Source organism: Prunus dulcis, chromosome 2, assembly GCF_902201215.1.
Source record: "Prunus dulcis chromosome 2, ALMONDv2, whole genome shotgun sequence".
Lineage (NCBI taxonomy): Eukaryota > Viridiplantae > Streptophyta > Magnoliopsida > Rosales > Rosaceae > Prunus > Prunus dulcis.
This window is the reverse complement of record NC_047651.1, coordinates 15933330-15959653: the sequence shown is the minus strand read 5'-3', so window position 1 is coordinate 15959653 and position 26324 is coordinate 15933330. Positions and strand designations below refer to the sequence as shown.

Sequence of the window (26324 nt, the reverse complement as noted above, 5' to 3'; positions counted from 1 at the left end):
CCCATAAACCACGTAACTTGGGTTCATGTGAGCTTGGTAGGTGATTGACATAGGAAAATGTATTAGCGTGACATGGAGTTATTTGACATGTGCTTGGAATGCTTGGGCATGTGTTACCGTGACTTGGTCTTTTGTGACTGAGCTTAGTGACATATCGAAATTTAAAGGACTAGGTTTTTGGCATGACATGGATGCTAATAGAATTTGTATAAAAGCTTGCGTATATATTTATTTTGCCAAATTAATTCCCAAAAATATAATTGGAATTAATTCATTACCAATTTATTTCCTATTGTGTACGTCATTTTGGATTTTAAATGTTTTTGGGCTTGTCATGACTTTTTGGGCCTCAACAATGTGTAACTAATTTTCTTTTGCTAGGGCATGATGTAACCCTAGTATGATAATCTCGTTTTCTTATTTTACCTATCTATTGATTGACATTTGATGTTGGATTCTTAATTACTGTGCTTAATAAGTTGGTTGATTATCTTGATGCTTGATCACCGTCTAGACTTTTAATTGAGTTAATCGGATGCAAATTAGAGTAAATACCATACTTAATTTGAGGCTTGCTTCTTGTGATTAGGATTTGTAATTCGTCTAGGGTAAATACCATACTCCTAGGGTTTACATGCTGGTTGGAGGTTTTCATTGATCTTAATGAGTTTCTATGTGTTGATATTTGACTTAAATACCATATGCGAATTACATGTAGGAATATATGAGTTAGCCTAAATACCATAGGTAATTCATGAAAAAGGAAAACTAAGCGGCGACATCAAATGTTTAGTTAATAGGTAGGTGAATAAGAGGCTAGATCGGATTACTAGTGGTGAATTCATTGTCCTAGTGCTTTTATCAATTTGAACTTCTCATCCTTGTGTTTCGTGACATTCTACTTGTTTTGTCTTTTAATTTCGTTGTTAATTAAATCATTCTTTCAAAAACCCCTTTTGTGTTTACGTGAATATACTACGTGTTTAATTTCTTGTTTATATAATTAGAGTAGTTAAAGTATTTTGTGAAGTAAATTAGATTAGACTAATTGAAAGTTGAACTCAATCCTTTGAAAATAACCTCATATTTGCCATACTATATTACGATTGACCTTATGAAAATAACCTCATATTTGCCATACTATATTACGATTGACCTTGTGCACTTGCGAGTAATAATTAATCCATGAATGAGTACACAAGATCCACCTGAATTCGTAATACTCAACTTTACGAAACAGTGAAAACATCTGGAAGCATAGCAGTAAAGAAAATATTTGTTCACAGATAAGCTACAACTACTTGCATTCTAGTTGTGAAATTTGCAGGGTCTAATTTGTTAGTGAAACTAAATACAACTTTTTATTTACAAGAGGCCGTGACAAGGAGAGGACAAAGGTACTTTGCCAACTTGTTTTTAGCGTGCAAATAAGAGGGAAGAAAATTGATCGCATTGCAAATTAGAATGGAACTGTTGAAGGAATATAGGGCAGAGCCATATGCAACCACTTCTAGCTTATGCTGCTTCACAATGTGATCAGAGAAAATTTACCGATAAAATGGGACGAATGCAAGCATATGCATACATATAAGTGGAGTATCTGTGACACTACAAACACAGAAAATTAAATGACAAATCAGGTGCCGAAACCGAGCTGCATTTGCACAAGTCCTGATTCATATCCACTCATGTCTGTCTCTCGGGCTCCATCGTAGAAACCTGGAATTAGCCAAAGTAATTAGTATCATCCTGGAAAAATGACGTACCTGATACCAAGACCACACCAACCAAGGAAAGCTCAATACACGGCATGCATTCGATAACAAAAGTTGACTCTTACAAAATAAGAGATTACAATGTTGACCTAAATATAAAAAGATTGCTTACTTGGGAAATTTAGCATTATGGTTTGGTGAAACGGACGCGATACTTATGAACAAATTAGATGATCATACAATATCCACTTCTTCCTTCCTAAAGACTCAAGTATAAATAATTGACTTGCAACATGCAAACAAACACAATGGCCTAACTTATGTATGGTTCTCAACTGCAACACATAACAGCAATTAAAGAGTAACATAAACTTACAGTGTGCAGGCTTGGTGGGAGCAACAATGCCTGGTTAATCATATTCATCTCCAATGCTCCAAAGCAACCTAAATCACATTTACATGAAAGGAACATTTAATTTCACCCAAGTGCTTAAAAAGAGCAAAAAACAATTTACTAAGGCTGTGACAACATTCTTATCACAATACCAGAATAGAGAAAGGATGAATAGGACCAAAAGATAGCCAATCTTGAAAAACCGTTTCTTTTTCTCCCAGCTCAGCTGGTTATATATTTCAGTCACATCTACCAAGTGTCGTCTTGTCATGTACCTGATCATACAAATCATATCAGAAATTATGGCACCTAAGGAGGTTTGCTGTATGAAAATATTCTTCTTCTAATCATAAAAAGCAATACAATTCTGTTCTTGATCAATTGTTCCTGAGCTAAGAACAAAAAGAACTTCTGCTAACTTACAAATTAGACAATTCCAAGTTTAACTTTACATGTTTCATTAAAAGATAATGAAAAATACAGTGCATACAGGAATATCTGTGTAACCTCCTAAAGCATTCAATATAATTTGCAATGCAAAGTATAATCTAACATGCTGCCTCCCAGACACCATTGTGCATTTAGTTAAGTACTAACATCTTGGTATGTGCCTAATAGCCTATACATTGCATAGGCTTCTGTTCAACACACACACACACACACATGGGGAGAGGGAGGGAGGGAGCAGAGAGAGAATGGACATTGCGGTGGAGTGAGGATATTTAAAAGCAACAATTTTTGTTATCTGGTGAAATGTGATATATTTTGTTAAAGCAGAATTCGAAATTCCCAAACTGCCTCGCAGTCAATTGGCACTTCATGGTAAGGATCAAAATTATCCTAGACAGAGAAAATGCAAAAAAGATACGAGTAGTCAGCCTTCAATGTAATTCTTTCATATTAGAACTAAGACTTCTAAAGATCCAGATTTCACCAAAAGTAGTTCAAGTTGATAACTTGGCCATATATCCATGACAATAAAACCAAATTATAGTTGAGTATAAATTTCTTATCCCAACTAGTTAATCACATGTAAACCAGGTTACAGAGACAAACCAGAATGCTACGGTCATTTGATTGTAACAACCATTCTCTTACACTGTTCAGTTGACAAAGTTATACTATAATCCTATTCAAGTGAACCGAAGTACTTCTCTACAATATGAATTTTCTTCATAACCACCATGAGTGATGAGATTAGAGGGGATGGAAGTATCATATTGGTGTCAAATAAGCTCACTCTATATTCATAAATAATTTGTTTACACCGTACCATACAAATTACACAGAGGTCATGATTTATAAAATTCTAGACACAGCAATATTTGAGTAATGGATAAGAAAGAAACTTACAAATTCACATTATAATATAGGTGCGGCAGAGCCAATAAAAGCATAAACCAATGTCGCGCTAGAAGAAGAATGAGGCACAAAACTCCTTGAATAATAAATTCTGGCAAAATAACATTGTTTATCCGAGATGATGAATCATATGGGTTGATGTAATCGAATTCGAGGTCCACCAAGCACACAAGCTGCATCCAACATTTGCAGTGGTCATATATCTAAGGATTTCAGGAACCACTTCTAAATAACCAGATTCACCAGACAATGTAAGACCATTTCTGTGACTTAACTATCTATGGCTTGTAGGATCTACTATACAAAAATAGGCCTGACGGCCACTTTAGGCCAAAAACAAGTTCACCTTCATTAACTAGATTTCTGCAAAAAATTTAGACAATATTCTTTTCATTATCAAAAAGCTTAAACATAGAATTGGGATGCATGACTACAAATTCAAACACTTATTTATTCATTTACAAATTTAGCAACAAAAGGTAAAACCTTTCTACAAATTTTGCAAACAAATAAACGCAACTCGGGTCTCTATAACATACTTTCTTTACATTAAAGGGAAACAGAGTTTGGGGACTGTCAAAAGAACAAATCAAAAACCGAGTCTTGCAAAAAAGAAAAAAAAATCTCGTGTTCAAAGAGACAAAAAGCTCCAAATTCATGGAAAAAGTTCATGAAAATACCGAAAATCATATGCGCACAGATACTTGATTTTGAAAAAAAAAAAAAAAACCCATTACATTATAAACATAAAATAACAAACCCAGATGGGCCTAGGTTGTGAATCAAGCATTCAACACTGCTATAAGCCTATAGAACTTGATGCATGTTTTGAAAAACAAAAGGGCATACAATTAAGAAAGAATTACCTGATAACCCAGAATGCATAACAGAGCTAGAATGAAGAAGAAACTCAACAGCCATGTCCACAGCATCTCCATAACCGATCACCTCTCTCTCTCAGTGCGTGTATCTCTCTGTTTGTTTTCTCCCCTTTTTGTGCGTTCCTGTTTTCTGCGCTTTGGTCTTCTCTCAGTTTCTGGCCTTTTTCACAAAAATAAATTTAAATAAGCTTTTGTTGTTTTGCTTTGCAGTCAGAAACCAGCTTCTGGTGACGCCAACCAAGTATTTGAGTTCTACCATGCTTTGGCTAGCTCTATTATTTTATTATTTTGCTATTATTTAGAATATATATATATATATACATTTCCAATTTTCTGATAAATAAAATAATAATTATATGCTCTATAAAATTTTATGTTTTAATCAAAATTAATGAGTCAAACGTTGAATGGTTCGTAGCTGACTGACTAGTGGCGAGCTTCCAGCAATCATATAAAGTTATAAATATTCAACTGACCACAAAATTAAAGATTAAAGATTCGAAATAAATTAAAATGGAATTGGAGAAATGTCATACATTGCCAAAGAAGAGGGAGCCGCGCGGCAATAAATAGTATAGCCGGGCGGTTATACCTTATAAATATAATATATTTAAAAGGTATAGACGTATATTTATTTAAAAGGTACAGACGCTGCGTCTATACCGGGGTCATTTTTTAATTTCTCTAACAAATAGTATAGCCGCATGGCTATACTGGTTTTTTTTCTTTTAAATTAATTTTTTTACCTGATATTTGTTTATCGATATAAGTAGTTTAGAGCATTATTCATTACTATTACGCCAATACTCGAGTCTCTATTATCTCCTTTTGATTTTTGATTTTTTCAAAATTATTACCCGTATAAGGAATTTAGTATTTTTCACTCAATACATGGAAGTAAAAATCACTTAAAAAATGTCAGCTAGAATTACACATTCACTCATAAAACATACTTGGTTATGTTTGGTCCTAAATAAGGCCAAAAGTAACTAGCTCAAAGTTAAAGCTCAAAACCTGGTTTAACTTCATCCATAATCTTCCTAAAAACCTTCTGGATCAGAAACCTTCCTATAGGAAATGATAGTTTAACTTGCCTCAGGAAATCCTTCCCTTGCTTCACTAGTCCCATATAATTGAGTTTCATATCCCAAAAACCACAACAACAAAAAAGAAGAAGCAATTATCAAGAATTACAACTAGACTTACATGCCTGTTGGGGAGGATCCACCTCAATTGCCTTATCAAATTCTGCTACAGACCCTAAAACATCACCTTTTTTTTTTTTTGGGTCAAGACTGAAACTTTATTCCAAGGCCGGAAGGACAAAAGGGCTTACAAATAAAGAAAGAAAGCAAAACTGAAAGCCTTTCAATTGAATCCATACAACCCAGCAAAGAAAAACTTTCAACCCAAAACAAAAAGAAACTTAAGGAGGACATGGGAGTCCATCCGAGACCAGAACTTGCACCAGAGACAATGGTGGTCGTGAGACCCAGCTTTCCAGCTCCATAGCTCTAACTCCAATCATGGCTGCCTCATGAGCGGCTCGATTTAAATCTCTATGCACCCAGCTCCACCGAACCTCATGCATAGACCCACAGATTCTGTGAAGCTGAAACATCACCCTTAACAAATAACAAAGTTGTAAACTTTTAATGCCAAACTATAAGAACATGTCAAATGACAAGAGAAATTTAGAAAACAACATTGACTGTGACAAGGAACAGATTTCATACATGCCTAAAGAGTACCATTCCACGTCGAATCGCGACAATGGCTTCGTGGGCATTGTTACCGCTAGTTAAGGCATCCCCCCAGATGCCATAAACTGAAGGGAGGAATACTCTTTTGGTGCTAAAGAATTGAGAGTTAGTGCGAGTTTTGAATGAAAATGGCGGTGGCTGGGTTCTGTAGTTGTGAATTGTTGAAGTAAATGTGCCAAAGAAGAGAGAGCTGTTACGGGTTTTGAATGAAAGTGAAGGGAAGGTTAGGAATGGTGTGATATACTGTGAGGTTTTTTTATTTAATTTTTGTAATAAATAGTATAGCCGAGCGGATACCTGGGCCTCTTTTTTATTTTTTTAATGAATAGTATAGCCGCACGGCTATACCCGGGTCCAAAAGTTCTATGTGTAAACAGAAATTTCAGCCCGGTCCAAGCTAGGCCCAATTTACTCACCAATACTACGACTCCACCAATATCAATATGTATGATATGGGCCTCACTATCCCTCATTTTCCAAACGACGTCGTAACCCCATTTATTTCTTGAAGCAAAAGACACCGAGCGATCTGAGAGAATAAAATTGAAGAAGGCGTACCCAGAGCTCACTTTGCACTTTAGCTCCAGCTCCACGCCCTAAATTTGCTCCTCTCTCACTGACCCAGACGGATTCACCATGACCAAGCAGCATGCTAACTGGTCCCCCTACGACAACAATGGCGGGTACTGTCTCTTTCCCTCTCTTTGTGTAAACGTATCTATTCATGTATTTCTGTATATATATGAATTAATGATTGTTTTTCCTTTTTTTGTGGGTATTTTTTCGTTTCTGTGATGATCGCAGATCCTGTGTCGCTATTGCGGGAGCCAATTACTGTGTGATTGCGGCCGATACTCGGATGTCGACTGGTTACAGTATTCTCACCCGCGACTATTCTAAGATCTGCAAATTGTACTCACCCAAAAACCCTCTTACATATATCAGAGATTTTTCAGAAATTTCGATATACATATATATATGTATATATTTCTCTGTGTGTGTTGGAGAGTTAAAGTCTTGATTATTAAAGGCTGTCTTTTGCTGTATCTGAGCAACTGCTTTTAGGGGTTTTTTTTTTTTTTCTTTTTTCTTTTTGCATTTTTAGGTTTTCTCTGGTTTTATTTCGTTTCTGGTTTGGGTTTATTCTAATTATCACTGGGGTTAGATTGTATTTTCATTATGTCTCTGCTATTTAACCAAAAAAATAAAAAGCTAGTTGGTTAGGCACATTGGATTTAGTTTATGGCGTTATTTTGTTCATAACCTTGGAAATGTACCCTTTATTACGGGGTTTTTTCTTGAAATGCTTGCAGTTTTACTGCTAATCATTTTTATGATCACTTATTGTATTTGATAGAGAAGCTTAGTAATATCTAAATTAATAGTTTCCAAATAACTTTTAAAATTGATATATTTGTGTTTCCCACAGGGGGTTTAAGTTTAGGAAACAAAGTTTGAGAGGAGGCATAAATCATCAATTGCAATTGGGTTGTACATTTGGCATTTTGACCAATCCGTATGAGCATCACTTTAGTTGTGACCAGTATCTTCTTCAACTAATGATCACTTGCTCCAGTAGGATGTTCCTGTAAACTAATATCATTTAGGATTTAAAGCTGTTAGAAACATAATAAATTGGTTGCCTGGGTTGTTTCAAGTTATGAAGCAAAAAAACATTTTTGTTATCATTTTTAGTTACTTAGAACAAAGCCTGCTCAGTGTGTTTTTTTTTTTTTCACCATGGACATGAGCTTAGTTTGTTTGATTCAAGGTTAAATTATTGCAGATAGAGATGTGATGATAGCTGATGTTCTTAATGAATGACAGAAGATACTTGATAGCTTACATCAGCCCTTTAAAGTAATCTTGCTGATATAATGTAGCAATCTTTATGTAGATGAAGAGAGAGTTTCTGTTGTTCATCAGAGTTCCTAGATGATGATGTTGGGTCTTATGTAATGTTTTGTCTTCTGAACTTGCAGAGCAGACAAAGCTGTATTAGCCTCGTCTGGTTTTCAAGCTGATGTGAAAGCGTTGCAAAAGCATTTGGCTGCTAAGCACTTGGTGAAGCTTTAAACACCTATTCCAATACTTTTCTTTTTTCATGTACTTATTTTGTCTGTAACAAATGGTGTTTGGATGTTTGCAATCGTAAATAGGCTGTATTTATTTGACACAAAATAAATTGAGGTATGTTCTGGAACTGATGGCTTTTCTTTTTGTCAAATTTTCCCAGATCTATCAGCATCAACATAACAAACAAATGAGCTGCCCTGCAATGGCTCAACTACTTTCCAACACCCTTTACTACAAACGCTTCTTTCCCTACTATGCTTTCAATGTTTTGGGTGGTTTAGATAGTGAAGGTAAATATTAGAGTTTAGAAGATTTGGCTGTCTGTTGAGACTCTTTCTGCTAACAAGTCATTTTAATTCTTAATCTATAGGTAAGGGCTGTGTCTTCACATATGATGCTGTTGGTTCCTACGAGAGGGTTGGATATAGCTCCCAAGGTTCCGGGTCTACACTCATCATACCCTTTTTAGATAATCAGTTGAAGTCACCTAGCCCTCTCTTATTGCCTGCCGTGGTTTGCTCTTGACTTTGATTACTTCTAATTTACCTAATTGGTTCATATTATTGTTTATTTGTTACTAACCTTTTCTACAATATATGACATGTTCAGGATGCCGTTACACCACTTTCTGAAGCAGAGGCAATAGATTTGGTTAAAACTGTTTTTGCATCAGCAACAGAGAGAGATATATACACTGTAAGTTTTTGGTCCCTTGCATATTTGTCCATTTTTATATCAAGCTCATCTGCACCTCTTTCTTTAACGTGTTCTGGATGTCTTACAGGGTGACAGGCTTGAAATTGTCGTTCTAAATGCTGATGGCACTCGGTATGAGTACATGGAACTGAGGAAAGATTGATGCCTACCCCGGACCATGCTGCCGGTTTTGACCAGAGCTGAAAATGTTATCTATTCCAGGTCTCTGTGAGGTCATATCTCGAAATGGCTTGTTTATTACGTTGCAAAGTTTCAGTTTGTACTCAACTTCCCCTATTACAGTGAAACATTTAAAGCAGTAAACAGTCGAGAACCATTTCTGTACTGATATTTTCTTTGTGAACAAAGTAAGTTATCCACCCCTGCACCATTTCTTTTATTCCCTGACCTGTATTGGCTTGGAGTTCAATTGTTTGAGATTTTCTTTTGTTCTCATCAGCCATTTACATGATTTAGAAACTTGCATATGTGCTCCGCATAAAATCTCCTGCTCAAACCTTTGGTATTTTCTGTTTTGTTTTCATTAAGTGATGTGAGATGCAACTGGGAAACAAAAGATCGCATAAAAAAAAAAACTGGGAAACAAAATATGTATCTCCAATATCAATATTTGGATTTTAAGAATCCCTACCGAGTTGTGTACAAGTTAAATCCAATGTTTAATATGATTGAGATGAGTTTTTTTTCTTGAACCAACACACTTTACTCAAGACTTGTTTCTAGTTTGCCATCACGATGCAAGCAAAATCTGTTAGCCGACTAACGTCGACTGTTTCAACTCATCTTTGGAACCTGCCGGAGGTTTCGAATTTTTATGTTTCAGTCTTCAATACAAAAAATCATTAAATGATTGCAGTTGCCTAATTTGAAAATCTGGGTTCAATCTTGATCTATCTGCATGACCACTGAGCCAATGTTTGATTGCATGTGATCTTATTGCATGACAGCAAAGTGTGTCTCTCAAAAGCTGTCCTTGGAAGCCCAACCTTTCTTCTCTAACTCTTGCCGCAACGCCTGTCATAAAGTCTGGAAATCAGTTTAAGTTGTTTGTTGAATGTAGAGTTGGTTGTAAAAATTAAGATTGCTTGTAGTTTTCACCTTGATTCTCTTTCTGTTAAAGTCAAAATCAAAGCTCCCTAACCGGGATGCAGATCGATACTCCACTAATGAGTCTTTGCCCGGTGGGAACCAAAACTCAACATCATCCACAAACTGCATGAATATAAGAAAATCAACATGTTATTATTCTTCTGTCTTGCGATTGCTCATGCATTTAGGTGACTAACAATCATTGATTGACGACTATTAATCAACTACATTCTTGTACGCCTGGATGATTGATAGTCGTTAACGAATGTGGGTTCTAACATAAATCTACATTGATCAACGACCATTAGTCGTCCACACACACATTGAGGTTATGAGTCACACCTACCCCTAGGATGGGACCTTCGTATTCCACTCGCACATAATCATTTTTTATCTCCATAATCCGCGGCGTGAACTTGTCCGGCTTTGTTGATTTAATCTGCAAAACAAACATTTCAGAATTGATCTTTGCTGATAAAAGTCCAATGGCCATAAATCATTGGATTTTAAGTTGCCATAGATGATAAGGACGCAAACATGTTTGAAATGCTTTTTACCAAGGACGCAAACATGTTTGAAATGCTTTTTACCACTTGGAGAAGTTCCTCCATAGCCACTTCTCTGTTGACTGGCTTCTTCCTACCCCCGTTGTAGTTCCTGTAATAGAAGGAAGGAAAAAAAAACCACATGCAACACATTTTACTTAAAATGGTCGGTGGTGGGAGGGGAAATTTTGAACACGAGGTCATTGGCTTTGGCTCCCACATGGGCCATGGCCCTCCTCCTTTACAAGCTTAGTGGCTTACAGCCTTCCTTCTTTGACCCTCGATTTTGTCAAAGTTCCACTATGTCATCATTCCATGGATTTGGGTTTGTGACACCACCAACCAATCCCAGTGGTGATAGAAGATAATAAAATAAACAAATGAAGTTGGTAAAGCTTCTGAAAATCTGAATCCATCTCCCTAATCAATCTAAGAAAGAGAGAGAGAAGAAGAAGCATACCAAGGTGGGGCATAATGGATAAGGTCAGAGACATTCTCAGAGGTTGATATGCAATTCTTAGTAGCTGGACAAAGTGCCAAAGCCTGTTGATTTTTCTGCACCCCAAGATAATCTGGCTTTTTACCACTGCACCCACCCATCAAAATTATTCCACCAAAATCATAACAATTAATTATAGTGAGTCCAAAAATGTCATGAGGTTGAGGGAGAGATAAGATTGAAGCATAAAAAAGAGTTGAAATGAATGCAGAGGACAAGTACCTGAAGTTGAAGATGGCTCCTACCACTGCCAATTCGCTGCTCCTTAGTATTATTTCCCTTCAAATTTTTCAATGCAATGTTTCTGTTAGACAATTTGGTTTAAAAAAAAACCATGCGGGTTTTGTGTGTGTGTGTGTGTGAGAGAGAGAGAGAGAGAGAGAGAGAGATAAGCACCTTCGACCAATTGGGTCACTGGGTTTTTGGTCATTTTGCTGCTGCTGCTGAGAAACTAGGATATGGGGAGTGGTGAAACTTCTGTAAGCTTTGTTGTAATTCTTGTAGTTATAGGAGGAGCTTGTTGGGTAAGCCATGGAAGCCATTGTTTTTTGGTCTGTCTCTCTCTCTTGTTCTGTTGAAGTCTCTGTTTCTTTGTGCCCTGCCTCTGTGTGTTTGCAACTGCAATCTTGAGCGTCTGTGTTATGCCTCTTTTATCATCACATGTTTCACTTTTGCTTTTATTTCTTTCTAAACTCTTCTTGGGTCCTAATGTGGGCTTTGAAAGTGGGTTAGGGGCTTTCTGGGTTGGAGGGTGCATGTGGGCTTTGAGTCTCTACTTAGACCTTCTTTCAATTGGTTTCGAACTGTCATTATCTTACTAACACTTTCGGAATCAAAATATGAGTGGAGCAAAGGGCATGTAACTCAAGTAGTTAACACAATTTATCCGTGCACTCGAGGTTATAGGTTCAATTCCCTCACCCTAATATTAATTATATTAAATATATATATATATATGAGTGGAGCACGTAAGAAATCAAGAATCACACTCATGAATTTTCAGAAATATAAATTTATAATTCAAGATAAACTTCCACTTTTCCTCATAATGAAATCATTACATTTGGTGATCATTAAGGTACTCATCGAATAAGTAGATTTACATGATGCATATGGTTTGTAAATGAGTGCTATTAAACAAACTCTAAAATTTACTTTAAGATGGACATTTCAATTAAGAGGTGAGTCGTGATAATCTTTCCTATTTATAAAACCAAATATTAGTAAATAAATAAGGAATATAATGAAATAAATAAGGAATATAATGAGTTTTTCATTGGCACTTCAACCTAATTCAAATTCATGATATAATGATGCCAATTTAAATTTTTTTAAATAACGTCTTGAGTTGAAATTTTATGAACTCCAATTGTATGTTTTACATTTTTAGATTTGATAATGCCAACTATTAAATTTTGATTAAGGATAGGTGGTCTGGGTCATCAAAATCCTTATTTGATTGATATAAAGGGCTTGAATATAATAATCAAATTTTTGTGGGGCCACGAAGTAATTTTGGCAATTTCATTTCCCAACCCAAAAGCGGGAAGAAGAAAGAACATCACAGTCACACAGCAACATTCAGACCATTTGAAACAAAACCCAACTTCCGCGACAAGCTTTACCAATTCCCTCTTCAATGGCTCGAAACAAGGTAACAAAGCTCTTAACTTTTCTTCTTTCTGATTTATTCTTCAAGTAAAAGCTCTTCTTCTTCCTTCCACTGTCTAAAATACTCTTCTATTTTTTTTTATTTTTAAATTATTATTTTTATTGTTTCAATTTGGTTTGGGCTGTTTGGGTTCTGAAGGTTTCAAATAGAAGACCATTAACTACGATATGTCAAAATCAAATGATACACTGTATTGCTATCTGTACAGGGTTTAGGGTTTTAAGGCTGCTTAAATTTGGGTAACTTCTTTTCAGGTTTTTTATATTCAAGCTAACAATATTGGTCATGTATTCGGGATTAGGACGCCATGGTTTTGTTGATCGATGTCAGTCCATCAATGCACAAAGCTCTTCCAGAGATAGAAAAAGTTTGCTCTATGCTAGCAGAGAAGAAGGTGAGTGGTTGGTGGTTTTATTGTAATGCTGCTTTTACAATGTTAATCGAATTTTGTTAATCCCCATTTTGTTTTTGCAGCTGATTTACAGCAAATATGATGAAGTAGCAGTAGTTTTGTTTGGAACAGAAGGTACCCTTTAGCTTTGTATGAAATAAGTTACAGCAATTACAATGTTAAATGATTATACTTAATTTGTCTGTGATTTCTGGTTGCTATCTGCATTTCAGTAATTCCATTGTATTATAATTTAAATCTTTAGTAGCTTTCGGAGGAGCATTACTCATTAATGGTGCTATTTGATCTCTCAGAAACTGAAAATGAACTAACAAAGGAAGTGGGTGGATATGAGCATGTGGTGGTTTTACAAAATATCAAAGTAGTTGATGGGCAACTTGTTGAAACTCTACAACAACTCCCACGAGGAACTCATGATGGTGATTGTATCCTTTATTGTTCTAGTGCAACAGCCTAGTGTGTGAAACTTTCATGATTGTGATTTCTTTTTGGCCTGCACCTTCTGCATAAAATATTTCCATTCTTACTCCTTTTGGATTCAAAAGGTTGAGACTTTTTTCCTGAACTTAGTCTCACAGTCCTTCCAATTGCAATTTATTTGATTTAAGGTCGAAATTTTTTTTATAAGAGTTTTACATATGAACTTTTTACATAATTACACACTAATAAGTATTGGCTATTTATATACTGGATTGCTTGAATTTTGTATATAGAAACGTGTGTGAGTATGGTTGCAATTTTCATTTATTCTGTCAGAAGGCAATCTCTCTCTCTCTCTCTCTCTCTCTCTCTCTCTCTCTCTCTCTAGTTTGATGAAGTTTTTGGTCATTCTCATATGAATATAAATCTTTTGATCTAATTGTGTAAGAAATTGCTTCAGTAAGGAAATTGGTCCTGTATAAGCAGAAACATAATTTACAAGTGCTTGATTATTTGCTCATTTTCATATCTTTGGCCTTGACCTTGTTGGTAGTTCTTGATGCTATAATTGTTGGGATGGATATGCTGATAAAGAAATATGGAGAAACATACAAAGGAAAGAAACGTCTTTGTCTGCTTACTAATGCACAATTCCCTATTAAATATCCGCTAGAAGGAACTAAAGAAGATCAAGTCAGCACCATTGCTGAACACATGAATACACATGGTATGAGAATGGAAAGTATAGTTGTAAGAGGAAGTCTTACTGGGGAAGCAAATAAAAGCGTAATGGATGAGAATGATAATCTATTGGGTATATTTTCAAAGAAGACATGTGCGAAGTTAGTGCATGTTGAGAGTCCAACTTCATTGCTAGGTGCTCTCAGAACTCGGAAAATATCTCCAGTTACAATATTCAGGGGTGATCTTGAGCTTAGCCCCAAAATGAAGATTAAGGTGAGCTCTCCTATGTTTTGTCAAAGTAAATTCAATCATACATCTTCTTACCTTATTGTACATAATTATTGATAATCAGGTATGGGTTTACAAGAAAACATCGGAAGAGAAGTTTCCCACTCTGAAGAAATATTCTGATAAAGCGCCTCCAACTGATAAATTTGCCACACATGAAGTCAAAGTGGACTTTGAGTACAAAAGTGTTGAAGATCCTAGTAAAGTTGTACCTCCAGATCAGAGGATTAAAGGTTATCGTTATGGCCCTCAAGTTATTCCCATATCCTCTGCTGAATGGGATGCTGTCAAGTTCAAACCAGAAAAAGGTGTGAAGCTTCTGGGATTTTCTGATGCTAAAAACATAATGCGGTAAACTTGTATCTGCTTTAATTTGAATTTAACCATATGGTTTCGTTTTTGAATATCAATTCAAATGACAATGTTTTGATCTTTTTTCTTCCTTTTTTGGGGGGGTTGTCTGCCCTATGCTTACATACATCATAGACACTATTACATGAAAGATGTCAATGTTTTCATCCCTGAACCGGGTAATACAAGAGCCATTCTTGCTGTTTCTGCCCTAGCAAGAGCTATGCAAGATATGAATAAGGTGGCAATTTTGCGTTGTGTTTGGAGACAAGGACAAGGGAATGTTGTTGTTGGGGTCTTGACACCTAATGTCTCTGACAATGATAATATTGTGAGTCTCAAGTCCCTATATGCAGTTGAACAGACTGCTGTATTGAAGTACTTTTGCTTTTCATGGTTCCCTAATACCTATTAATTCAGCATGGATTATTGTTATTATTGGCAGCCTGATTCATTTTACTTCAATGTGCTCCCTTTTGCTGAGGATGTTCGAGAATTTCAATTCCCTTCTTTCAATAACTTTCCAGCATCATGGCAACCAAATGAACAACAGCAAGAGGCTGCAGATGACTTTGTCAGGATGTTTGATCTTGCACCACCTGGCAAAGAAGAGGCTCTGCCACCTGGCTTAACTCCAAATCCTGTTCTTGAGGTAATCAGTCATGCAATTTTGTCCATCTTCAGGTTCCTTGTTTCCTCCATGATAATTTCTACATAGCATTAAAGGCCACAAATTAAGATGTTTTGAAGAGTTTCTAAAAGCCAAATCTTCAAAAAGCTTATTTAAAGTGATAATATGTTCCGGTCTTCCTGATGTCGTTTCCCTTGGTACTGCTTTATTGTTTTCAATTGACATTCATTGCAGATTTTATAATTTTTTTCAGCGCTTTTATCGTCATCTCGAGTTGAAATCAAGGCACCCAGATGCAGCTGTGCCTCCACTCGATGAAACTCTCAGGATGATTACTGAACCTGATAAAGAGTTGCTTTCTCAAAACGGATCTGTTCTTGATGTATGTCGCAGCCGTTTTGAAGTCAAAGAGAATCCAAAGGTCATTACTCATTGTCGTGCAGGCAGTCTATCTTTTATATTCCTTTGGCAATCCTATAACAGAAATTCAAGTTTTATGTGTAACTGATTTGCAGCTGAAGAAATCAAGTAGGCGATTTTTACGAGACAAGCCAACTGGGTCAAATGAGGGTCATGCTGACATTTCTGATGAACCTAACTCCAGCGAATATACTTCTGCTGTTAAGGTTGAGAAAGTTGGGGATGCTACTCCTGTCCAGGATTTTGAAGCTATGATCAATCGTAGAGATAGCCCACAGTGGGTTGGCAAAGCAATTAAGGATATGAAAAACAAAATACACGACTTAGTAGAGGACTCTTATGAAGGGGATAATTATCCCAAGGCACTGGAATGCTTAATTGCCCTCCGCAAGGGTTGCATCCTAGAGCAAGTATGTCCCTCCCTCTTTCTCTCTCTCTCTCTCTTCAATGTTAAATAAATGCGAAACTGGAGCAAGTCTTTTTTGTGCTTCCATGATTATCCTTTATTATTTTATTTACTTATTCATTTTTCCTTTTTTTTTTCTTCTTCTTAAATTTTGTGAAAAAAGGACCTTTCCTCTCTCCCCATAAAAGAAAATTTGCTTGGCTCCTTGTGAGTAATGAGTAAGTTAATCTTACAAAATGAGGTGGATAAATCACAATTTGACGCATATCTACTTAGAAGGAGAATGACTTATTTTGAAAAAAGAAAAGGAAAATGAAGACGTATCAATTTGTGATTTACCCACCTCAGCTTGTAATGAGGAGTGGCTCCTTCTGACACTTCACAATTTAAACTTAAGTTGTTTTAAATTCATACTCAGTGTCATTTTAGTTTACTTGTACTGGTGTACTTTGACAGCTGTGGCTTACCTGACAATTGCATATTAACCTCAGAAAGTTTGTCCTCTGCAGGAACCGAAACAGTTCAATGATTTTCTGCGCACTCTGTGTATATTCTGCCAGGAGAAAGCCCTCGGCAGTTTCTGTGAATTTCTTGCATCCAAAGAGCTCACCTTGATTTCAAAGACAGAAGCTATAGACAGGTTTCGCACCCTTATGCTCTTTCCGGTTCTTCAAGTGCTTGTTTTCAAGTCAATCGTATCTTTCTCATTTCTTACAGCAGTCATTTATTTGATTTTTTTTTTCCCTATATGTTCCCAATGCAGTGAAGTTACGGATGATGAAGCTAGGAATTTTCTGGTCAAATCAGAGCCAAAGATGGAATGAGTGCTTGAGTGCTTTAATTGGTGTCTTGTGGCTATTTGGCGAGAGTTGCATCAATGTACAGAACCCAAATTTTGTTTCAAGATGTGGGGTTTGATCTGTAAATATCTTGGAAGTACGAAATGTGGAAACATGAACATGTTATGTTTTGTTAAGCACGGTTTGGCTCACTTTAATTAAGTTTCACTGTATCTTTGGTTTGCTTAATGCACTAGGAGAAATTAACCCTAATTTTTCTTTTCCTCCTAAAACATATTGATGGAAGGCTTAGATTACAGTTTGATAGAATTACATAAAAAATTTCGGGTATAGAGTATATGGTTTAGGGTTGACTATTGATTTGACAAAATTTAAATCTGGGTGCCAAATACAGACAGTTTATGCAATTAAAGATTTTTATAATTTCCAAATCAATAAACCCATTGACTCATAACATTTAAGCCAAGCTTTCCTCTTTTTTGTTTTCTTCTCCTTCACAAATAAAGAAAAACAGAAATTAATTAAGTTTTCAACCCCATAATTTTCAGGAAAGTATGATGAGTTCTTTCTTTCCTTGTTGGTCATGGATAGAGAATCAATGGTGCACCTATAAAAGAGTGTTATCCCCTTCTTTCTCTCTGTCCTTCCCTTCCATTCCAAGTAGTGTGTTTTGAGTGTTAAGGTCATCCATGACTTTCACAAAAGTTGCAGTCATCTTTTTCTTCTTGATGGCAATGGGTCTTCGTCACTACTCCTCCATAGGCGAAGATTCTTTCGAAAATAAGAACTTAATTACTTCTTCTGATAATACTCTCGGTAACTTGTTTATTCTGAGTCTTTCTTTATTGTCTTTTAGTTAAATGTTTTTGTCTTTGATTTTGGATCAAGTGTGCAAAATATTATTTATGTTCATCAAGTAATTAATTAATTATCCACATGCAGACGATGCATGCAACAACGAAAACCCTCACATAGAGCAAGTGATCCAAGATCCCAAGACATCCATGGCAAATGATCAAAACTCTTCTGGTTGGGAAGATGAAGAGATTGAAGTCAACAAAAAGTCAACAGATCCAAGCACAAGCAATGGAGCTTCACATCTTCAGGACCAAGTTTTCAGCACTTCTAATGGCAATGCAGTAGGACCTGAGATGATTATCATTCTTGCGCTTGTAACCATCTTTGGTGGTCTCTATTTCTTTGCTCCCTATGTCCTTCTCGTAGCGGTAATTTTTGGTTTTGGATTTATAGTTTTTGTATCGATGAATTCAAGATAATCTGGTTTTCCATCATCTAGGTTTTTCTTAGGGTTTTAGGGTGAGGAGGGAAGGTAGAGTAAAACTGCACCATTTTGTCATCCTTTTTTCTTTCCAATGTGAAACATTTGAGACAACTAACATTCTGTTCTCCTCCAAGCTTCACTTCTATATGGAAGAACACAACACTGGAGTAAACTATGGCAGACAAATATGAGACGAAAATTGATTGGTGAATTGTGGAAATGATTAAATAGGGTTTCTGACAAAAAAGAAAAGATTAAATAGGGTTAAAAGAAATTTGACAGCTTCAAAACAAGAAAACCAATCCCTTGCACCAGTAAGAAAATTTTAATACAAAATTAATTATTACTTTCGAACCAAATTTTTTTTTTTTTTTTTTTACCGACACCCAGAAAATTTAGTTAGCTTATTACTAATTACGAATATTGCATATAGAAATTTCACTTTTTATTTTCCTTCTAATATATGATCTGATATTGGGCCGATTGCCTAATTAATGAAATGATAATGATACACCATGATTAGGCAGGTAAGCAAAATCACACTCTCGTTAAATGGCTGGTTCCATTCCACAGCCTGCTGCTCAACAACATAGAATGTTTCGGTTGTAATTTCTCTGGCAGTGTATTGATCCAAAAACCTTTTACATTTGGGTGTGTGGTTCAGTGAAGATTAAGAACCCAAAAGGAGAGAACAAAACAAAATGATTTAAGGTCACAAAAGCCAGCTTTCAATCACAAAGCCTTGAGGGTGTTCCCACAAGTTGGCATTTGAAAACTATACTGAGCTACTTTGCTACTCCCGCCATTCTTTTGCATTTGTTGAGGGGGAGAAAAATTACAAAATTTGCACAAAGAAAAAAACAAAAGCCGGTATCGGAGGCAGTAGAATCGATCACTCAACGAACTTTCAGTAATTCAACATCGTATACCAGCCATGCGTTTGGTGGCACGTCTTTACCATCTCCATTGCTCCCAAAGCTGCCAGCATTTAGAGCAAGTAGTGAGTTTGTAAAGAAAGAAATGTACAAAAGGAAATCAGTTAGCTGACGTTCTAAAGACATACCCCATTGGTGGTGGGATAACAAGTCTTCTTTTCTCGCCAACTCGCATACCTGAGAATCATGCATGCATCACAAGAGTTTTGAAATAACGAAATAAAAAGCAATTATAATTATTCAACAAAAGACCAAGTTACAAAATACAAATCAAGTTACATAATTACCATCAAGACCAACATCCCAGCCGTCTATAACTTTTCCCTGACCTGCAAGAAGCAACAGTTGTAAATACAAAGCAGAACAATTTTTTGGTAAAAAGTACGACTTTATCTCATCAGTAATTACCTAAGCGAAACTTGGAAGGAGCACTGCCAACAGTTGAGTCAATTACTCTTCCATTCTCTTTCAACTTGCCAACATAGTGAACGCAGATCTGAAACCAAACAGAGCTACTACAATCAACATTCCGTTAATCCTTCACTTTAATTTTGCTCTTGAAGAAATGTTCAGAGTAAAGAATATTATTCTAAGCTACCATTATGCATTGGAAGGTTAGATACAAACAAACAAATTTAAAATCAGAATCAGAATGAAATAGATCAACTACGGATTCAAATAGACGTGCCTTTTTCCCTGAAGTGGCAATTTTCCCGTCTGGTTTTCCCGCTTCTAACTCCTCAATACTCAATCCACTTGGGAAGGTCCTAAGTTGAGATGGCTTGGCATCAGCGTTCTCTTCTGCCACCAAGGGAGGTACATATGTGTTCACAGCTTCCCCATGTGCTTGGGTTTTACTTTTTTTCTTCTTTTTAACTTTCTTCTCATCAGATTGACCATCAACAAATCTATCTGAATAATGGCCAGAACTCCTGGAAAAATGGACAGACAATTTTATACTTAATCATGGGATAGCTATTGTAAAATCACACATAAACAGATATATGGCCTGAAAATTGCATAGATAATGGAATTGAGTGCCGTAGGGAGATGTTTAACTTGCCCATGCTTTCCCACACAGGAGATAATAATGGACAATACATATTTGATCAATAGAAATTGCATTCCTTTTGACAGATGAAAAATGTGTCTACACTCAGGAGCGCAAATGCATTCCTGACTGCACGTGTGCATATGCAAAAGGCCTGATATGGATGTGCATATTATAATTACACAATCCATTTCTTTGGTCTTGTCCTGTCATGCTATTTCCAAGATCAAGGTAAAAGGGATGAGAAGAAAATATCTTGTGAGATTGAGATACACCTGGGGCAAAAGTTCCATATCTTGGCATACTTTAATATCAAAAGCAAAAAACAACATAACAGTACTACTCACCCATCCTTGGCCGACTTCTGATTTTGTTCACTTCTCACTGGCAGATCTTGGCACATGTCACCCTTTGACTCATCCTGCTGGCCTTTATCCTCTTTGACAACATTATCAGGGTTAGTGCTGACAACCTCACATGTTTTCTCCTCCACCCTCTTCCTCCTTTTCTTTTTTGGTCTTTCACCATATTCGGGGACGACCTCTGTTAAAGGCTTCGAGAAATTATCTGGCACTTTAGCTTTGCTGCTTGGGCATATCAATAATATAAAGAAAATCAAGACCAAGAAACATCAATGTCAGTAAATTCCCCAACTGCAAGACATAGTATGCACACTACAAAGTATCAGGACACGAGAATGTATATATTCGAGGCAAAGGAAGCAAAAAGGACTCACCTATTGTTGGACACCTTCAGCTCTTGTCCATCTTCCACACACAAATTCTGGGTCCTATTGTCAGCTCTTGCCTCATCTTTCTGGGCTTCATCCTCTTTTTCAAGTAGACCAGCTTCAAGTGATTTCTCCTCCTTTGGCCGTTCTTTCCTTTTTCTCTTTGGTGTTCCACCATTTTCAGGGCCTACTTCAGAAGAAGGTGACACTGGATCTACTGGAAGGTCAAATTGCCTGCATTTAAATTTGGCAATCAAGATGACGAACAAGGATCAATAACTCAATTTGGCAATCTAGATGTCAGACAAGCTACTACCCGAGCTAGCATATGATTTAGAAGATATCAATGCCAGCATTAAAGGTAAATTGCAATATAATTTGGTTCTTTAAGCTTCATTTATCATGCTGTAATACAGAAAATCTCAGAATATTGGTAGTTGATGTTTTTTTTTCAATATTTCTTCTTGTGTTCAATTTGCATAACAATAAACACTAACAAGCTATAAGAGCTAATAAATTTACCTAATTTAATAAATATGAGTGCACAAACTTAGTTTGTGATAGAGGGATCACTCTCTTAAACAAGTGAAGTCGCCATGATTATCTTGTTAAGCAGGACAAATACCTTTTCGACTGACCACCTACATCCACATCATCACCATCTTTGATTGATTCAGTAGCATTAAAGACACCATCCTCTGTCTTCTTGCTGCTGGTATCAACGGTTCTCTTCTCAACTTTTTCTTCCACTTCCTCTGTTGTGCTCTTTGAAGCGGATTTTGTCTTCAAAGAGGCAATCGGACATCTGTCTTCATCTTCACTTTCCATTTCTGACTCACTCAGTTGGTACATCTTTCTAAGTCGTCTGCAGCCGCCCTTCCCATTCTGAGGTTTCTTCTTATTCGAAACCTCCTCTGGATAACCAGAACCAGAATCTACAAATACAGATGGAGCAAATATCTCAGAATAAGATTGCAAAAATTCATCAATGATGCATCTTTATGAGGACATTGACTTAAAAAAAGAGAAAAACTAAAGATGCAAGCCAGTAAGCTGAGCAAATGTGACGCAGAGACCAAAAATGGTGAAATATTCCTCTCAACTCAATGTAGATGAACATGAGTATGTTGTCTACAACAAACACCAAAATAATGCCGTAGAGCCACTGCCACTGACCACACTTTAAAACTCATGCATGCTACAATTTGTAGTGGGAAAATTCAAAGCAAATATTTTGGTAACGCATACCTCCACTATCAGAAACAGGAGAAGATGGGTAAACTTCTGGGTCATCGTCATCAATAAAACTATCATCATACTTATCTTCTTCACTGTTAACGGATCTCTGTGTTTCTGAGTCAGCAATATCTTCCCCATAGGATTCTCTTGGCATCATAGTAAAGGGAAAAGAAAGAGAATCTCATATGAACCAGACAATGAAAAATGCCCATAACTTGCAACAACAAAAAAAGTTCATAACACAAAACCATCTAGTTTTGCTTCGAAAACTGGGGAAAAAAAAAACCTCATCAACTGAAAAAAAAAAAAAAAACTGGTCCCCATTTGTTGGAAACCGAAAAAAAAAGGCAACAAATCCTATAATTATTTTCTTTTCCTGTCTCAGTAACTAATTAGGCAGTACTGCAGTAAAAACATAGAACTTTTGACCAAAATATTAAGTAGATAAAAAAAATAAAGGTCTAAACAGTAACCCAACTCAACAAAAGGATACGAATTATCATCTAAATTGCGATGCCGATGACCACCAAGATAGTAGCCAGAGAGGTGAACACTCCGAGGACCAATTACTGAGAAGATGACTTCTTCAGACTCCTCAAATTCCACATTTATTTGCAATGATTCAGCCTTCTCAGGAAACAATGAGCACAGGTAAACTGGACTCTTGTTTCCTACATTACACTGAAGTATGCTTTTTTTGGTTGCTGTCCCAGTCCCCAATGTTGCCTGTGTATAGTAATATGTACATACATTATTATTTATATTATTGACCCAAACAATTAAAACCAAGTTCAGGATACCTCAAAATCAAAACCTATTCAACTTTCACACCACATATATACAATTGGAACTAAATTCTAGTACAAAGTTAACCTAACCCACAAAAAGGCAGGGTTTCTATTAAAAAAATTCCTAGAAAATGAACCATAGGCATCATCACAAAACCCATCTTTGGTAAATTCCCAGCATAAAAAGTTGAAAGAATTTTAAAAACAAAGGAAACCAAGAACTCATTCTATTAAATGCATTACCACTGAAATGTGAAGCCGTCCTTTCAAGCCATCAAAGATATGAGCGAAAGGCTTTCCGGGTTTCACTTCAGTTCCTGCAACAATCAATAACCACACATAAGACTGAAAACCCAGTGGAACATTATTGAAGAAAGTCTATTGTTATGTGGAACATTATTGAAGAAAGTCTATTGCTACGTGGAATATTATTGAAGAGAACCCAGTGCAACAATCAAAACCACACATATGATTGAAAAACCAAAAGATTACTAAAAATTTAAAATTGGGAAAAAATAATTATAAAATTCAATTTCTTGAGACCTGAAAGAACCAAATAGCCTTCAACCAATTCATCATAGTTCACAAGATTCATTCTTTTGTACTTCCATGTTTTTCTTTGACATAGTTTCAGAAATCAAGAGGCTCATTTCTTTCATTTTCATTTTTGTTTTTCGAAAAAAAGAAGGTTAACTCACCCCAGAACGCCATTTGTGTTTGGCAGAGAAAACAGTAAGAGCTCGCTTAGAGAATTTTCATAAAACCCTAGAAGAAACCGATTGCTGCTTCTCTGTTCTTAAACCCTGCTGAGAAGTGAAAAGCGTCTTCCTTTCTTTATTTCTCTTTTATTTTTTGGGTCTGAAGAAGTGAAACCCTCTATTTAAAGCCCAGTAGAATAGAAAATTTGGAAAGTCCAAATATTTCACGGTGGTGCCTGTTGTGGGACCCCTGTTGTTGACATGGCAAGTCCTAATAGGACATTACCTCAGTAATGGGTGATTGAAGCACACACCGCAGCGCGGGAGCCGAGTAACGCTCCAAATTAGTTTTTCTTTTTTTTGGTCAGAAAATTAGTTTTAGACTTTGCCCGATAAAAAAAATTATGAGAAACGCGAATTTATTTTTTGAACAAAAACGATAAATCTTTCAATAATATTAGGTGAACAAATTTAGTAGATACCAATGCGGTGTTAGTTGGATTGATTCATTTTTTTGATGTGCTCTCAAATGGTCTTGAATTCAAACCCTCACAATACTGTGTGTATGAATTTTCCTCCTCCTCTTTTTAATTTTGGCAACCACAAAAAAAAAAAAGATAAATAAATAAATTCAATGAATATAGCAGTGATTGAAGTTCACATCCTTGACCTTGACCAAAAAAAGTAATTTATCATACAAATATTAATATAAGTTTAAGATATTTCAAACACTCGTTCTCTTGTAATGTAATTAATTAAGAGTGTTGATATGAGTATGAACGATGTATCAATTACATATTGACAATTATAAAGTCAAAATATTGATAGTATCAATAATATTGATGACATGTAACATTCACAATCATGTTCTCTATTTTTTAGTTAAAATTTAACTTAAAATACACCAAAACTATTTTAGGAGTTCTCTATAAAATTTCAACTTCAATTATACTTTCTAATTTAAGGAGTCATAAATGCTATAATTATTTTTTAATTCAACATAAATGGTCCATCTCTATAATAATAATAATAATAATAATAATAATAATAATAATATATATGTGGAAATATTAATTACATATTTAAAATATTCATTAAATTATAAGGAGACACTAGGAGTCCATTTCTCTCTATTGTAGGAGCTAGATAGGGCGCATAGTTGGAGGTGAGTTTTCTCACTTTCTCCCTAAATTTAATTTAATGAGGTGGTTAAGGAGTCCATTGCGGATGCGCTTAACCTTAAAAATATATATCACACTAGTAAAGTAATTAGAGCAAATAGTAATTGGGATCATTTATGCTCTAATTCCTTTACATGAGGGAGTGTAAAGAGCTTGACATTGTGTGGTTTATGGTTGGATCCATATTTCAGGTCATACTTGAATATATTTGCCTATAAGTAGAATTCTAGGCAATATTTTTGATTTAGATGTGTTTTATTTTCTTGCATTTTGTAGAACCACCTACTTAGGTGTTAGGACAAAAGTAAGAACAAGTGTGAAACAATATAGATGCGATTGAGAAAGACAAAAGTAAACAAACATACAACAACACAAGAATTTGTTGACGAGGTTCACTCAATATGAGCTACGTCCTAGAGTTGCTAGAAATACGAAAACCCATTTAAAATATATTAAAAACCTTGCAGCCACTAGGAGTCTTTGTGCAAACCGACCTTTGCTCATCTTTTTGTTGTTGTTGCTTGCTTCCTTCGCTTCCCTACATCAAAATGGTGAGCCAAAAACACAACAAGGCTCATTTTCAACTATATCCCAGAGGAGGAAGATGAACCAAAACAACATGTCATTCAGTGTAAGAAGAAAAGGGCAATGACTTTTCACCAAATGGTGTATGTCTATGCAGAGAATCCATAGTGTGCACCTTTCATTTTGAAGGTGAAAGAGGATGAGACCCATCTGAAGGACAACACAACCGATTCAAGTTGTGTCCTATGATGAGGGTGGATCTTGGACAAGCCCAAGATCCCAACCCTGTAATTTGTCATTCATTACTTTGGGTCATAGAATCTTTATTGATGATGGTCGAATGTATTGGAAGACTTCCTCTTTTACCAATGACAATATAATTAGCCAAGACATTGAAGCTTCTACCTTTCATTAGCTACCACTTATACCCAGTGAGTTGAATCCCCAAATCATAAGAATTGGGCTTGATTTCCAAAAGAAGTTAGCAATTTGTGACAATTAGAACCATGTTAAACACAAGTTTGTTGTGATGCTTCTTGTGCAAAAAGAACATTTGAGTTGGGAATGGACCCCCTATACAGTCTTCAAGGCTAAAATTGCTTTCTTTACTCCACTTGTGTTCTTTGGGAGCAACAATAGAGTCTACATGCTCTTCCTAAAAAACAAAGAGGCTATCGTCCAATTTCACTTACCAATGGCAGAAAAGGATGTCAAGGCTATAGTCTGCTCATGAGGATTCAACCCTGCTCCCCCCACCCCTGCCCCTAATT

The 26324-nt window shown here is 36.0% G+C and overlaps 6 protein-coding genes across 9 annotated transcripts; 3 read left to right on the top strand and 3 right to left on the bottom strand.

The window, feature by feature from the left end:
• Nucleotides 1-1428: 1428 nt before the first annotated feature.
• On the bottom strand, nt 1429-4607 carry LOC117618847 (protein cornichon homolog 4-like). Its single transcript, XM_034348593.1, has 5 exons — nt 4338-4607; nt 3463-3644; nt 2262-2384; nt 2092-2159; nt 1429-1719 (listed from the first exon to the last, which is right to left on the bottom strand). The coding sequence occupies exons 1-4, from the start codon at nt 4407-4409 to the stop codon at nt 2126-2128; spliced, it is 411 nt and encodes a 136-aa protein (XP_034204484.1). The 5' UTR covers nt 4410-4607; the 3' UTR covers nt 1429-1719; nt 2092-2125.
• A 2007-nt stretch (nt 4608-6614) lies between these two features.
• On the top strand, nt 6615-9341 carry LOC117618730 (proteasome subunit beta type-1). 3 transcript variants are annotated; one of them, XM_034348436.1, is made up of 7 exons: nt 6615-6798; nt 6920-7027; nt 8098-8179; nt 8352-8481; nt 8562-8704; nt 8801-8887; nt 8976-9341. In XM_034348436.1, the coding sequence occupies exons 1-7, from the start codon at nt 6752-6754 to the stop codon at nt 9048-9050; spliced, it is 672 nt and encodes a 223-aa protein (XP_034204327.1). In that variant the 5' UTR covers nt 6615-6751; the 3' UTR covers nt 9051-9341. The 3 variants fall into 3 exon arrangements, with proteins under 3 accessions (XP_034204327.1, XP_034204329.1, XP_034204328.1); XM_034348438.1 differs by lacking the exon at nt 6920-7027 and having other exon boundaries at nt 6731-6798; XM_034348437.1 differs by lacking the exons at nt 6615-6798; nt 6920-7027 and adding an exon at nt 7850-7975.
• A 147-nt stretch (nt 9342-9488) lies between these two features.
• On the bottom strand, nt 9489-11674 carry LOC117618731. Its single transcript, XM_034348439.1, has 7 exons — nt 11438-11674; nt 11264-11320; nt 11003-11128; nt 10588-10654; nt 10344-10436; nt 10007-10120; nt 9489-9922 (listed from the first exon to the last, which is right to left on the bottom strand). Exons 1-7 carry the CDS (start codon nt 11581-11583, stop codon nt 9869-9871), a joined length of 657 nt encoding a protein of 218 aa, XP_034204330.1. The 5' UTR covers nt 11584-11674; the 3' UTR covers nt 9489-9868.
• Nucleotides 11675-12586: 912 nt separating this feature from the next.
• On the top strand, nt 12587-17326 carry LOC117620391 (ATP-dependent DNA helicase 2 subunit KU80). Of its 2 annotated transcripts, none has more exons than XM_034350576.1 (12): nt 12587-12695; nt 13015-13107; nt 13188-13239; nt 13419-13550; nt 14099-14502; nt 14582-14868; nt 15004-15199; nt 15314-15520; nt 15753-15920; nt 16015-16329; nt 16835-16965; nt 17089-17326. In XM_034350576.1, the coding sequence occupies exons 1-12, from the start codon at nt 12681-12683 to the stop codon at nt 17147-17149; spliced, it is 2061 nt and encodes a 686-aa protein (XP_034206467.1). In that variant the 5' UTR covers nt 12587-12680; the 3' UTR covers nt 17150-17326. The 2 variants fall into 2 exon arrangements, with proteins under 2 accessions (XP_034206467.1, XP_034206468.1); XM_034350577.1 differs by having other exon boundaries at nt 12631-12695; nt 12968-13107.
• Nucleotides 17327-17819: 493 nt separating this feature from the next.
• On the top strand, nt 17820-18465 carry LOC117620060. The gene is made up of 2 exons (XM_034350153.1): nt 17820-17941; nt 18068-18465. Exons 1-2 carry the CDS (start codon nt 17854-17856, stop codon nt 18400-18402), a joined length of 423 nt encoding a protein of 140 aa, XP_034206044.1. The 5' UTR covers nt 17820-17853; the 3' UTR covers nt 18403-18465.
• A 532-nt stretch (nt 18466-18997) lies between these two features.
• On the bottom strand, nt 18998-24010 carry LOC117617064 (peptidyl-prolyl cis-trans isomerase FKBP53-like). Its single transcript, XM_034346311.1, has 12 exons — nt 23849-24010; nt 23394-23467; nt 22856-23088; nt 22372-22508; nt 21749-22058; nt 21130-21357; nt 20741-20977; nt 20031-20274; nt 19751-19838; nt 19630-19671; nt 19471-19519; nt 18998-19385 (listed from the first exon to the last, which is right to left on the bottom strand). Exons 1-12 carry the CDS (start codon nt 23859-23861, stop codon nt 19304-19306), a joined length of 1737 nt encoding a protein of 578 aa, XP_034202202.1. The 5' UTR covers nt 23862-24010; the 3' UTR covers nt 18998-19303.
• Nucleotides 24011-26324: the final 2314 nt, after the last annotated feature.

Coding starts and splice junctions, on each gene's coding strand:
- LOC117618847 (XM_034348593.1), bottom strand. CDS start 4,409: ATGGAGATGCTGTGGACATGGCTGTTGAGTTTCTTCTTCATTCTAGCT. Junction 3,645..4,337: donor TATGCATTCTGGGTTATCAG/GTAATTCTTTCT, acceptor TGTTGGATGCAG/CTTGTGTGCTTGGTGGACCT. Junction 2,385..3,462: donor CTATATTATAATGTGAATTT/GTAAGTTTCTTT, acceptor TTGTATGATCAG/GTACATGACAAGACGACACT.
- LOC117618730 (XM_034348436.1), top strand. CDS start 6,752: ATGACCAAGCAGCATGCTAACTGGTCCCCCTACGACAACAATGGCGG. Junction 6,799..6,919: donor CCCTACGACAACAATGGCGG/GTACTGTCTCTT, acceptor TGATGATCGCAG/ATCCTGTGTCGCTATTGCGG. Junction 8,888..8,975: donor CAGAGAGAGATATATACACT/GTAAGTTTTTGG, acceptor GATGTCTTACAG/GGTGACAGGCTTGAAATTGT.
- LOC117618731 (XM_034348439.1), bottom strand. CDS start 11,583: ATGGCTTCCATGGCTTACCCAACAAGCTCCTCCTATAACTACAAGAAT. Junction 11,321..11,437: donor AGTGACCCAATTGGTCGAAG/GTGCTTATCTCT, acceptor AAAAATTTGAAG/GGAAATAATACTAAGGAGCA. Junction 10,655..11,002: donor ATCCATTATGCCCCACCTTG/GTATGCTTCTTC, acceptor CTTCTATTACAG/GAACTACAACGGGGGTAGGA.
- LOC117620391 (XM_034350576.1), top strand. Junction 13,108..13,187: donor CTATGCTAGCAGAGAAGAAG/GTGAGTGGTTGG, acceptor TTGTTTTTGCAG/CTGATTTACAGCAAATATGA. Junction 15,200..15,313: donor TCTCTGACAATGATAATATT/GTGAGTCTCAAG, acceptor TATTATTGGCAG/CCTGATTCATTTTACTTCAA.
- LOC117620060 (XM_034350153.1), top strand. CDS start 17,854: ATGGCAATGGGTCTTCGTCACTACTCCTCCATAGGCGAAGATTCTTTC. Junction 17,942..18,067: donor TTCTTCTGATAATACTCTCG/GTAACTTGTTTA, acceptor ATCCACATGCAG/ACGATGCATGCAACAACGAA.
- LOC117617064 (XM_034346311.1), bottom strand. Junction 22,509..22,855: donor CGCAATTTAGATGATAATTC/GTATCCTTTTGT, acceptor TATGATGCCAAG/AGAATCCTATGGGGAAGATA. Junction 19,520..19,629: donor CTGGGATGTTGGTCTTGATG/GTAATTATGTAA, acceptor CATGATTCTCAG/GTATGCGAGTTGGCGAGAAA.